Raw genomic sequence first — 13,607 nt, forward strand, 5'->3', positions numbered from 1 at the left:
CATAAAAGGGTGGATGACGTAACAGCTGTGGGACAGCCGGCTTCTCAGTCCGCGCCTGCCCAGGCGTCTCAAAGGCCATCAGGGGCTCAAAAACGCCCGCTCACTCAGATGGCAGACACAGATGTCGACACGGAGTCTGACTCCAGTGTCGACAAGGTTGAGACATATACACAATCCACTAGGAACATCCGTGACTTGATCCCGGCAAAAAAAAAAAAAATGTGTTACACATTTCTGACATTAACCCTCTAAAAATGGGTTTTTATGTTGGGGAGAAAAAGCAGGCAGTGTTTTGTTCCCCCATCAGATGAATGCATGAAGTGTGTGAAAAGCGTGGGTTCCCCCCGATAAGAAACTGGTAATTTCTAAAAAGTTACTGATGGCGTACCCTTTCCCGCCAGAGGATAAGTTACGCTGGGAGATATCCCCTAGGGTGGATAAGGCGCTCACACGGTTGTCAAAAAAGGTGGCACTGCCGTTTTAGGAACGGCCACTTTGAAGGTACCTGTTGATAAAAAGCAGGAGGCTATCCTGAAGTCTGTATTTACACACTCAGGTACTAGACTGAGACCTGCAGATTGTGCTGCTGCAGCGTGGTCGGTGACCCTGTCAAACATGAGAACATATTAAAGACGTCGTCTTATATATGAGGGATGCACAGAGGGATATTTTGCCGGCTGGCATCCAAAATGAATGTAATGTCCATTCTGTCAGGAGGGTATTAGAGACCTGTCACTGGACAGGTGATGCTGACTTTATAAGGCGCATAGAGATTCTGCCTTATAAGGGTGAGGAATTATTTGGGGATGGTCTCTGGGACCTCGTATCCATTACCTCAGGTTTCCTCACAGTCTAAGAAAGCACTGTATTATCAGGTACAGTCCTTTCGGCTTCAGAAAAGCAAGCGGGTCAAAGGCGCTTCCTTTTCTGTATAGAGACATGGGAAGAGGGAAAAAGCTGCACCAGTCAGCCTGTTCCCAGAATCAAAATTCTTCTCTCGCTTCCTCTGAGTCCACAGCATGACGCGGGGGCTCCACAGGTGTAGCCAGGTACGGTGGGGGGCCGTCTCAAAAATTTCAGCGATCAGTGGGCTCGCTCACAGGTGGATCCCTGTTTCATTCAAGTAGTATTTCAGGGGTACAAGCTGGAATTCGAGATGTCTCCCCCCCGCCGTTTCCTCAAATATGCCTTGCCGACAACTCCCTCAGGCAGGGAGGCTGCGCTAGAGGGAATTAATAAGCTGTATTCCCAGCAGGTAATACTCAAGGTGCCCCTACTTCAACAAGGACGGGGTTACTATTCCACACGGTTTGGGGTACCGAAACCGCATGGTTCGGTGTGACCCATTTTATATTTAAAATCCTTGAACGCATACATAAAAAAATTCAAGTTCAAGATGGAATCGCTCAGGGCGGTTATTGCAAGCCTGGACGAGGGGGATTACATGGGATCCCGGGACATCAAGGATGCTTACCTGCATGTCCCCATTTACCATCCTCGCCAGGAGTACCTCAGATTTGTGGTACAGGATTACCATTACCAAGTCCAGACACTGCCGTTTGGACTGTACATGGCACTGAGGGTGTTTACCAAGGTAATGGCCGAAATGATGATACTCATTCGAAAAAAGGGAGTTTTAATTATCCCGTACTTGGACAATCTCCTTATAAGGGCAAGGTCCAAGGAGCAGTTGCTAGTCGGGGTAGCACTATTTTGGAAAGTGCTACAACAGCACGGTTGGATTCTAAACAGTCCAAAGTCACAGCTGGTTCCTACGACACGTCTACTGTTCCTGGGGATGGTTCTGGACACAGAACAGAAATAAGTGTTTCTCCCGGAGGAGAAAGCCAAGGAGCTGTCATCTCTAGTCAGAGACCTCCTGAAGCCAAAACAGGTATCGGTGCATCATTGCACGCGAGTCCTGGGAAAAATGGTAGCTTCCTACGAAGCAATCCCATTCAGCAGGTTCCATGCAAGAACTTTTCAGTGGGACCTGTTGGACAAGTGGTCCGGATCACAGCTTCAGATGCATCGGCTGATAACCCTGTCTTCAAGGACCAGGGTATCTCTACTGTGGTGGCTGCAGAGTGCCCATCTTCAAGAGGGCCGCAGGTTCGGCATACAGGACTAGGTCCTAGTGACCATGGATGCCAGCCTTTGAGGCTGGGGGGCAGTCACACAGGGAAGAAACTTCCAGGGACTTTGGTCAAGTCAGGTGACTTCCCTACACATAAATATTCTGGAACTGAGGGCCATTTAGAATGCCCTGAGTCAGGCAAGGCCTCTGCTTCAAAACCAGCCGGTACTGATCCAATCAGACAACATCACGGCAGTCGCCCATGTAAACCAACGGGGCGGCACAAGAAGCAGGATGGCGATGGCAGAAGCCACAAGGATTCTCCGATGGGCGGAAAATCATGTGTTAACACTGTCAGCAGTGTTCATTCCCGGAGTGGACGACTGGGAAGCAGATCTTCTCAGCAGACACAGAAGTCTTCCAAAGGATTGTACACCATTGGGAAAGGCCACAGGTGGACATGATGGCGTCCCGCCTCAACAAAAAGTTATAAAAGATATTGCGCCAGGTCAAGGGACCCTCAGGCGATAGCTGTGGACGCTCTGGTAACACCGTGGGTGTACCAGTCGGTTTATGTGTTCCCCCCTCTGCCTCTCATACAAAAGGTACTGAGAATAATGGGAAGGCGAGGAGTAAGAACGATACTCGTGGTTCCGGATTGGCCAAGAAGAGCTTGGTACCCAGAACTTCAAGAAATTATATAAGAGGACCCATGGCCTCTGCCGCTCAGACAGGACATGCGGCAGCAGGGGCCCTGTCTGTTCCAAGACTTACCGCGGCTACGTTTTGACGGCATGGCGGTTGAACGCCGGATCCTAAAGGAAAAGGGCATTCCGGAGGAAGTCATTCCTACGCTGATTAAAGCCAGGAAAGATGTAACTGCAAAACATTATCACCGCATATGGCGAAAATATGTTGCTTGGTGTGAGGCCAAAAAAGGCCCCAACAGAGGAATTTCAACTAGGTCGATTTCTGCATTTCTTACAAGCAGGAGTGTCTATGGGCCTAAAATTAGGCTCCATTAAGGTACAGATCTCGGCTCTGTCGATTTTCTTCCAGAAAGAACTAGCTTCAGTACCTGAAGTTCAGACATTGTAAAAGGAGTGCTGCATATTCAGCCCCCGGTTGTGCCTCCAGTGGCACCTTGGGTTCTCAACGTGGTGTTGAGTTTCTTAAAATCACATTGGTGTGAGCCACTAAAAACCGTGGATCTAAAATATCTCACGCGGAAAGTGGTCATGTTATTGGCCTTGGCTTCGGCCAGGCGTGTATCAGAATTGGCGGCTTTGTCATATAAAAGTCCTTCTCTGATTTTCCATATGGATAGGGCAGAATTGAGGACTCGTCCCCAGTTTCTCCCTAAGGTGGTATCAGCTTTTCACTTGAACCAACCTATTGTAGTGCCTGCGGCTACTAGGGACTTGGAGGATTCCAAGTTACTGGACGTAGTCAGGGCCTTGAAAAATTATGTTTCCAGGACGACTAGAGTCAGGAGAACTGACTTGCTGTTTATCCTGTATGCACCCAGCAAACTGGGTGCTCCTGCTTCTAAGCAGACTATTGCTCGCTGGATTTGTAGCACAATTCAGCTGGCGCATTCTGCGGCTGGACTACCGCAGCCAAAATCTGTAAAAGCCCATTCCACAAGGAAGGTGGGCTCATCTTGGGCAGCTGCCCGAGGGGTCTCGGCTTTCCAACTTTGCCGAGCTGCAACTTGGTCAGGGGCAAACACGTTTGCTAAATTCTACAAAATTGATACCCTGGCTGAGGAGGACCTGGAGTTCTCTCATTCGGTGCTGCAGAGTCATCCGCACTCTCCCGCCCGTTTGGGAGCTTTGGTATAATCCCCATGGTCCTTACGGAGTTCCCAGCATCCACTAGGACGTCAGAGAAAATAAGATTTTACTCACCGGTAAATCTATTTCTCGTAGTCCGTAGTGGATGCTGGGCGCCCATCCCAAGTGCGGATTGTCTGCAATACTTGTATATAGTTATTGCCTAACTAAAGGGTTATTGTTGAGCCATCTGTTGAGAGGCTCAGTTATATTCATACTGTTAACTGGGTATAGTATCACGAGTTATACGGTGTGATTGGTGTGGCTGGTATGAGTCTTACCCGGGATTCAAAATCCTTCCTTATTATGTCAGCTCGTCCGGGCACAGTGTCCTAACTGAGGCTTGGAGGAGGGTCATAGTGGGAGGAGCCAGTGCACACCAGGTGACCTAAAGCTTTCTTTAGTTGTGCCCAGTCTCCTGCGGAGCCGCTATTCCCCATGGTCCTTACGGAGTTCCCAGCATCCACTACGGACTACGAGAAATAGATTTACCGGTGAGTAAAATCTTATTTATGTAGACACGTTTTAAACAGTGCATTCCAGTATCACTAAGCATACATTTTGAAAAGCACTTCTGAAACCATCAGAACCATTTTGCTTCTATATGTATATGCAATGTGCCGTTATGTATATTAACCAGATAACTAAACGCTCTTTCCTGCATTTCTAGGTGTCCAGAAGAGTTAATTGTGTGGCTGCAGGGGCTTCTGGGACATATTTATTTGCAGGCCTGTCAGAGGGACTGGCAGTGTACAGCTTATCTGACCAGGGCTGGATTTGTGGCTGGGAAGCAGATAACCTAGAAGTTTGTAGCCTTGGTGTGTGCCAGGTGCAAAACCAAGTCTACCTTATCAGCACAGTGGATGACATGGGTAATGGCTTTTCTTTTTAAACTAACTGATAATATTAATGAATTGGGACATTATGTTAATCTGTTCTTTACATCATGATGTGCATCTAGACTTAGTTTTGAGCAGTTTACTAATTATAGCAAAAACACGTGTCTGTGTATACCTGTGTTCTCCTAGTCTGCTTTGCTCCTCTGCCTTCATGTGTGTGACCTCTGTAAATGTATTCCGTATGTGTCCGTGACCTTTTAGGCATCTTCCTTCCCGCCGCTGCAAGAAAAACGCTGTGCTGCGGGCAACATGGCGCCGGACACTGGCCCTGATCCAGTCTTCCCTGCCTCCCAAAAAGCTGCCGCGGAGGTCTCCTTGGCAAATGCTGCTGGCCGCATAGTGGACTTCCCGGTCACTTATGGTGACATAGTGTACGCCATTAAGTCCACCATGGCCCCCCTTCTTTCACAAGCAGCTGCAGAAACTCACTCAGTGGGTGACGTGCACTGAAAATCAACTTGCTGCCATGAGTCATGACATGGATGATATAAAGCAATCAGTGAAAGGGTCTTAATGCAGATAACTACCAGATTTGGAACAAGCTCAACGATCTGGAGAATGATTCCCGCAGGAACAATATTAGATTAGTAGGATTTCCAGTATCTGTAAAAGGGACATCTCTTTTTCACTGTGGGGGTAATTCAGACCTGTTCGTAGCAGCAAATTTGTTAGCAGTTGTGCAAAACCATGTGCACTGCAGGTGTGGCAGAAATAACATTTTCAGAGAGAGTTAAATTTGGGTGGGTTATTTTGTTTCTGTGGAGAGTAAATATTGCCTGCTTGATTTTTACACTGCAATTTAGATTTCAGTTTGAACACACCCCACCCAAATCTACTCTCTCTGCACATGTTATATCTGCCCCCCCTGCAGTGCACATGGTTTTGCCCAACTGCTAACAATTTGCTGCTACGATCAGGTCTGAATTAGGCCCTTTGTGCGGAATACAGTGCCATCTTGCTAGGTATTGAACAGGAATGTCGTGATCTTGTCATAGAGAGGGTCCACAGAGTGGGTCCTGTACCGACCCCGAATAAACCCCGCCCTCGTGTTACGGTGTTCAAGTGCCTTAATTATTTACATAAGGTTGCATTCTGTCCGGCGTCCCACTGTGTGAAGGATTTACAGTGGGAAGGCCATAAGCTCTTCATCTTCTAAGACTATTCTGTGGAACAGACTAGGTCCCGGAAGGCTTTCTCGTCTGTTTGCTCGCAATTAGTTGCAGAGGGCCAGAAGTTTGGCTTGCTATATCCAGCCCGTCTTCGCATTTATGATGGATCTTCTCACATGGATTTTACCTCACCAGCTGATGCCGTGTCCTATTTACATGAGCACTCACAAGCAACACAAGCAGACATATCTGATCCCCCAACTGATTGAGATTTTCTCTTTTCTTTCCCCCCTATCTGTGGAATGGGTGTTATGCATACTGAATTCCTAGCTCCTGTGATTTCCCAGGAACAGAACTGATCCTCCAGTCATTATGGACTTCTTCTTAGCTGATAATCCCTCAGAGGTTGTGAGATGGTGAAGTGATTTTTACTGCTGCATACCTTCTTATTTATTTATACTTATGTTTATAGTGATTTACTTTACTGTTGTATATTCTTTACATGCTCTCTCATTATATGGCTTTAGATTGATTTATGTATGTATGTCTTAGGGGATTCTGCTGGAGCTCTCCTCTCATCTAGACCAGTTCTACTATTGGATGTTTATTTCTCATTTGTATAATTTGTTGTGCGGCATCTCAAGGTCACCATGCGTTATGTTTATATTACTCTTCTGTATGATTAAAGTAGTCACCAACATACCTCTGTCGCCCTTGTCTTGTCTTTTCCCTCCCCTTTTCTCCTCCCCCTTCCTCTATTCACTTATTGCTAGACAATGGCCTATTCATGTTGCTGAGCCTATTAGTATTCTATTATTCTGTTTTGAATTATGCCTGACTTAAATGTTGGATCCTGTAACGTAGGTGGTGTTAATTCTCCGGGCAAATGGAGGAAAATACTGATGTATCTTAATAAGCAAGGTATAGATTTAGCTTTTCTTCGGGAGTCATATTTCCCTCGCCCTGAGGTGCAAAAATTGAATATGCTGAATTGGGTTGTTCTAGCTCATTTAATTACTCCACTATGAATTTTTTTTAACAGGAATTACATTTGCAAACAACCTAGAAAGCTTTCATTTCCCATTCTCAGTTTGACAGGTTTCAGCCCTCAGAATTTGGTGCATGTCCCATATGTCTTTGTACCTGAGCTTCATTTTATCATTGCATTTGGGAATGTGGCCATGTTAAAAGTTTTGGCGTAAATTAACAACTTTCACCAATGTTCTCCACACTACTTATTTTCAAGTAGACCCTATGGCGTGTTTATGTGCAGACTTTACTGTATGGAAAGTTGGTTCAGTATCTCCATCAGCTATTCCACTCCTTACTTTACTGGTTACAGTTGCAAAAAAGGTTATACTTATACACTGGTTGTCTAAATCTAGTCCATGTTGTCAGAGGTCATAGGCAACTTTTGTTGACCTCTTGAGACACCCCTTGCGTTATGATGTCACTTCTATATACCCATGCTTTCTTTGTTTTCCTTTAAATGTTGGGCTCATTAGCATCCCTCATTCATATCAGTCCTTTAATTTCACCTCCTCTTGTGTGTTCCCCTCCCCCCTCTCTCCTAACCCCCATCTTCCTCCTAGTTCTGCTCCATTGATTGGCTCACCGATAATTAATGGAGTTGTATGTTGTTGAGATTATTTGCATATGTCTATCTTTATTTTCCAAATGTTTCATATTATGACCTTGTTATGCCAACTGTTGTATCTCTCTGCTGACCGTGGTTATATACTATAATGATTATGGCTCATTATCTGATGCCTTTCTTCACTTTGGTTTCGGCCAAAGATTTTACATGATGTGGTTTGATATTCTGTCACTGTCAAAAACTCAATAAAACAGATTTAACAAAAAAAAAAAAATGCAAATATTATATAACTATAAACATATTTACAACCCCCAAATGATCAACTTCCCATAACATAGGACACCCTTCCTCCCCCTATTTCCCTAAATCCTTCAAATACAGTGCACCCTTCCTTCCACTTCAGAAAAAATAGAAAACACAGCCCTGCCCCACACAATCAAATCCTTGAAACACTGGGCCGGATTCTGAGTTGTATGCTATTGCAATTGGGATTTTCTTGGCTACGAAATTGCTAATGTTAGTAAGTGAAGCTGCTGCCCAGGAATGAAAAGAGACGCCCACCGAAGCCAGCGAATACCCAGGTCTATGGCTACGAAGACTAGATGCCCCAGTAGCGATGCAGGCGCCATGTTTCTCTGTATACATGACCGCAGCTGACAGCATATACACATGCCCCCCAACTCGCACCTTATTGGATTGACCCCGTAGACTTACCTCTTCTCCCCTCAATGACTCTACAGCTGTATCCACTGGATCCTGTAAAGAAAAAGATACTCACCTAAGCATCCCCTACAAACTGAGAGGCTGACACCTAAGATCCACTCTTAAGTGGGGCTGGGGGAGCTCCGAGGCTAGAGGCTACCCAGGTGTTTGTTTTTTACTTTTAGGCTGAGTTTCCTTTCGCTTAGCTAAGCAGGTTTGTGATTGATTGATTGATTGATTGATTGATTGTCATATCAATTGGCAATGAGTCACTATGCTGCCTGCATTTCCAACAGGCCTGCTGAATAAAGATAAGGAGCAGGTGACTTGTATAGAAAGTCACAACAGTTCTGCCGTCTGTTTACTAAACAGCAGTGCTCTCTGTTGCTTTTCCTACGCTGGATCAGCCACTGGATTACATATAAGTAAAGCAGCATGTAAGATTGATGCGTTATCAGAAAGGTGTTTGTGTTTCTAGGTTATAGATCTGACATGCTACTCTCTTTTCCCCAGGCATTGCTCGTCTATTTTACTTTATTGATGAGAACCTCCACTTTCTAAAAGCCTTCAATGAACCGGTAGGAGTTTTTTCCTTCATGACAAGAATCTAAACAGGCTTCATTTCAGGAAAACTGATGCAGTCTAATGTTTCTTTCACAGGAGGACATTAGTAAGCGGACAGTTTGCAAACTGTGTAATCTGTCTGATGGTGGTGACTATGCTGGTGTTCTTTTGGAAGGTAGATATACTATATATTTTAATGTATTACATAGTGATGGTTAAAATGTTGTTAAGAATGAAAAATGACTCGCAAGTACTGCTTCGCCATAATTATCCGTTCTGTACATACATGATACATAAGTAAGGGACAGCTTTATCAAATCTTGGCGAGCGATAAATACCAGCCAGTAGGCTTCTAACTTTCATTTTACATGCTGTGCTATAAAATAATAACAGAAAGCTGATTGGTTGCTGATTCCCTAGTTAAGGCGCTGCATTACACTGTAGAATAGGAGAGGTGCATGTGTACTTGGGACTTAATATAAAGAAATAAAACTGAAACAGGCGCAAGACAGGTAATTTTAATGGCTTTCCGTCTGTTTGGAGGTTTAACAATACATATTTGGGAGTGGAGTTTTGAGTTAGGAGGTGGAACAATTTCATCTGCGGCTGATTTGAGTGAAGGAGGAGGGCTAGCAGTTCCATTAGACAAGGCGAGAACATTTTTGCTGGTGAAAGACACAAGGTTCCCACCTCAACTCCTGGCCCGTAACCTGCTTTTTTTCTGTTCAGTCCATTTCCGGAATTTGCTTGGTGATATTTGATTTGCAGCAAGAAGCGTGCCGATGTAGGTCACCTGTTATTTAACCTACAATAAGTTTATTGAGACCATGGTGACTGATTGTGTGAGCAGAATTCTGGCAGGATAGAGGGAGGATTATTCTCCTTTTCTAATACCCTTTTCAGACAGAAAAGTCTGAAAGTCCCGGCATTTCAGTGCCGGGTCATTTTGCCGGGACCTGCCTGACCCCCCTTTCACACAGACATGCAAATTACCGGGTCGAAAATTACGACCCAGTAATTTGCAGAACAACACGAGTATGTTGTCAGTGTGAAAGGGTCAACCCGTGTCATAATTCACATGTCTCCGACCCTGGTAAACTCCTGGGTCGAAGTCTTGGGAATTACAACACGGGTTGACCCTTTCACACAGAAAAAGGAGCCGCGTGTTTCATGAAATTACCGGGTGGAACTGCTTCACCCGGTAATTTCACTTTCTGTCTGAAAGGGGTATTATTCTCCACTACTAGTGCTGCAAACCATAATGATACCAATACATGCATTTCTGTAGCATGCATAAGAGATATTGGGGTAATCTAGTACTATGGGGTATAGACCATTTAAAGTGCACCGGCTCCTTTGGACCCCCAAAGGAGCTGGTGCACTTTAAATTTCTTCACTGGGTGTGCTGGCTTTTCCCCTCTATGCCCCCTCCCACAGGCAGTTTAGAAAAAAGTGCCCTCAGGAGAGGATGCACACTGGAGCTCCAGAGAGTTTTTTTCAGTTTCTTTTAAATTTTTGTTATTTTTGGTAGGCTGTTTGGGCAACAGCATACCTGCACCGTGGGAGTTAGGGAGGGACGGTCACCGGCCTTGCATGGTGTCAGAGCCGCTTCCCCGCTGCAGGACCACCGTCCTGAGAGATTGTTGTACAGCGTGGCACTGCTCCTTAGCGGTCACAATCGAAGCACGCCGCACACCCCTAACAGTAGCCTGAAGGTGACGACAGTGGTGAGTACAAACCGGGAACCCCGCTAGGGGGTCCCCCGGTACATGGTGTGGCAAACACGCAGGGGAGGCATACGGGACCCTCCTGGGGGGTACACGCTATAGCCCCCTTTGTACACTGGCAGCGGTAGTTAAAACTAGCACTTGTGTGATGTTTTACTTTTTACACTCCCAGGGAGACTTTACCAGTATAAATATAACTGAAACTCCGGCGCCATTACAGGGGGCGGAGCTCCCTCAGAGCGGTACACACGTCGGTTGGCTTACAGCTGCAGCATCAGGCACACACAGCTCCCCAAGCCACTCAGGATACGCAGGAAAACTGGCACAGGGGTGTAGCAGAGGGGGAGAGCCACTATTGTACACGATCTGGGTCCTGAAAAGGACAGAAACTCCAGTGTTTCACTGTGATATAACTGCTTGCAGCCTCAATAGGGCTGTTTAGCTTGTGTGTGCTGTTCCCTTCTCTCTGTCTCCCTCTCACATACAGTAAAGGCAGGCTTGCTATTGTATTACTTGTCTGTGTGTATGTGTATGTAAATGTTTACTGTAAACATGGTAAAACACCAATTATGCAGTGTATGTCACACCAGATTCTTTACCTCTACATCTGGTTCCATATCACGTGAACAATGTAGTCAGTCCTCACAGCACAGGGAAGGGGAGGGGGGGATAGGGGGTTTCAAGAGCCTTCCTGGCTAGGTGCCGTAAAATCCATGATGTCAGATATGTCATCTCAGCTCACTGCTAATGCTCAAAAAACTCAACAACTGCAGCAGGCTGTTGCAGACCTGGCTGCAAGGGCAGATGTTCTACAGCCCCCCCTCTCTAGCTCAGGACCACTTAAACGTGGGTTACCTGCCTTACTTTCAGACTCTGATGAGGAGATACAGGAGGAGGGGGAGGATTTGGATCCCCTTACTGGGGATTCCACTTCTGCACAGCGTATTGAACCCTCATTTTAGCTATACCGGACGTGTTAAAACTCCCTCTAGAGGGGGGGGCGTGGCCATGGCATCAAGGGAATAGGACGCTGTTTCCCGGAGCTCCCCGGCTCAACATCCTAACATCATTAATTTGGGCCAGTGGAAGTCCTCGAATTAAACTTAATACTCTCACCAGAACTAGGATGGAAGGTGGGCTGGTGCTCCCCAACTTTCAACTCTCCCTGCATTGTGCGTTTATTCAATGTTATTTTCCGGGCTTCTCCCCTATGCAGGTTTTATTGAGTGGCACTTTCTTTCAGTTCTCTCCCCCCATAGTTTTTCAGGCTGCAAAAATTTGTCAGACACTGCGGGTGCTTTCTAGATTTGATGGTTTTGACCCGGACAATCCCCTCTGGTTATCTCGCTGGCTTCCTGAACTGAAATCTCTCGCTGGCCATAGTGTGTGGGCCCCTAAATCTATAGTTTCACTGTCTCACCTATATTGTGATGGAAGATTGAAATCCTTCCAGCAATTGAATGACGAGTTTGGCTTTCCTAACTCAAACTTCTTTCGCTTCCTCCAACTTAGGCACGCTTTACAGGCACAGTTTAGGAACACACCGCTTACTCTCCTACTGTTTCCCCTTAAGACTTTTATATTTCATCTGGGTCCTGCTAAATCGATTTCTCTCTCCTACCTGCATCTCCTTGCATCTCCTACCTGCATCTCCGAGAAAGCGGATCACACTGATTCGCTTTCTCGGTTACGGCTGAAATGGGAGGGTAACCTGGGTCCGATAGATGAGGAGGAAAGGGAAGTTGCTATGGAATACCCACGTATTGTTACTAAGTCCCTTAGATTTCAAGAAATACAGTTTTTCATATTACACAGAGCCTATATGACTCCAGTACGGCTCGCCGGGTTTGTACGTGGGCGCTCTGACGCCTGTCCTAAATGTCTCATTGCCCAGGGCACTTTCTGGCATCTCATGTGGGAGTGCCCTTCTGTGCAGGTCTTTTGTTCTTACGTCCAGCTGGCCCTGGGGGATACAAGAATGCCCGTTTCTGTTTTGACACCAAAATTATTTGTCCTGGGAATAGTGGGCTCAGATTCTCTGTCTAGATGGGAGGAGTTATATATCCATAACATTTGTGCGCTGGCCAAGGTCTCCATTGCAAGAGCTTGGATGGCTCCTAAGGGACCCACCTTCTCCTCCTTTAAGTCGCTAGTGAATGACTCTGTCTCCAAGGAGCGTTTTGTGTATATGCAAAATAATGCTGGTTCTAAATTTGAGAAGATATGGGCCCCCTGGCTGGGATCTGTGTATTCCTCTCATGAGCCTTCTATGTAAGGGTTTGACCTCTTAATGTCTGGTTTATATGCCTACCCTATTTGATACACAGTGCACTTTACGCTATATTACTTCACTTTATTTTTTTATTTCTCTGACGTCCTAGTGGATGCTGGGGACTCCGTAAGGACCATGGGGAATAGCGGCTCCGCAGGAGACTGGGCACAAAAGTAAAGCTTTAGAACTACCTGGTGTGCACTGGCTCCTCCCCCTATGACCCTCCTCCAAGCCTCAGTTAGATTTTTGTGCCCGAACGAGAAGGGTGCACACTAGGTGGCTCTCCTGAGCTGCTTAGTGAAAAGTTTAGTTTTAGGTTTTTTATGTTCAGTGAGACCTGCTGGCAACAGGCTCACTGCATCGAGGGACTAAGGGGAGAAAAAGCGAACTCACCTGCGTGCAGAGTGGATTGGGCTTCTTAGGCTACTGGACATTAGCTCCAGAGGGACCGATCACAGGCCCAGCCATGGATAGGTCCCAGAGCCGCGCCGCCGGCCCCCTTACAGAGCCAGAAGACAGAAGAGGTCCGGAAAATCGGCGGCAGAAGACGTCCTGTCTTCAACAAGGTAGCGCACAGCACTGCAGCTGTGCGCCATTGCTCTCAGCACACTTCACACTCCGGTCACTGAGGGTGCAGGGCGCTGGGGGGGGGGCGCCCTGAGACGCAATAAAAACACCTTGGATGGCAAAAAAAAAAATGCATCACATATAGCTCCTGGGCTATATGGATGAATTTAACCCCTGCCAGAATACACAGAAAAACGGGAGATAAGGCCGCTGAGAAGGGGGCGGAGCCTATCTCATCAGCACACTGGCGCCATTTTC

At 46.3% G+C, this 13,607-nt stretch overlaps 1 protein-coding gene across 5 annotated transcripts in view; it reads left to right on the forward strand.

The window, feature by feature from the left end:
* WDR93 (WD repeat domain 93) overlaps nucleotides 1-13,607 on the forward strand; it is a 145,877-nt gene that overhangs the window by 14,436 nt on the left and 117,834 nt on the right. For all 5 annotated transcript variants that reach the window (XM_063925801.1, XM_063925799.1, XM_063925800.1 and 2 more), the window contains 3 exons: nucleotides 4,583-4,784; nucleotides 8,733-8,797; nucleotides 8,880-8,958. In XM_063925801.1, the coding sequence (XP_063781871.1) occupies nucleotides 4,583-4,784; nucleotides 8,733-8,797; nucleotides 8,880-8,958 (346 nt within the window). The remainder of the gene's footprint in view (nucleotides 1-4,582; nucleotides 4,785-8,732; nucleotides 8,798-8,879; nucleotides 8,959-13,607) is intronic.

Source organism: Pseudophryne corroboree, chromosome 6 (genome assembly GCF_028390025.1).
Source record: "Pseudophryne corroboree isolate aPseCor3 chromosome 6, aPseCor3.hap2, whole genome shotgun sequence".
NCBI classification, from domain to species: Eukaryota; Metazoa; Chordata; class Amphibia; order Anura; family Myobatrachidae; genus Pseudophryne; species Pseudophryne corroboree.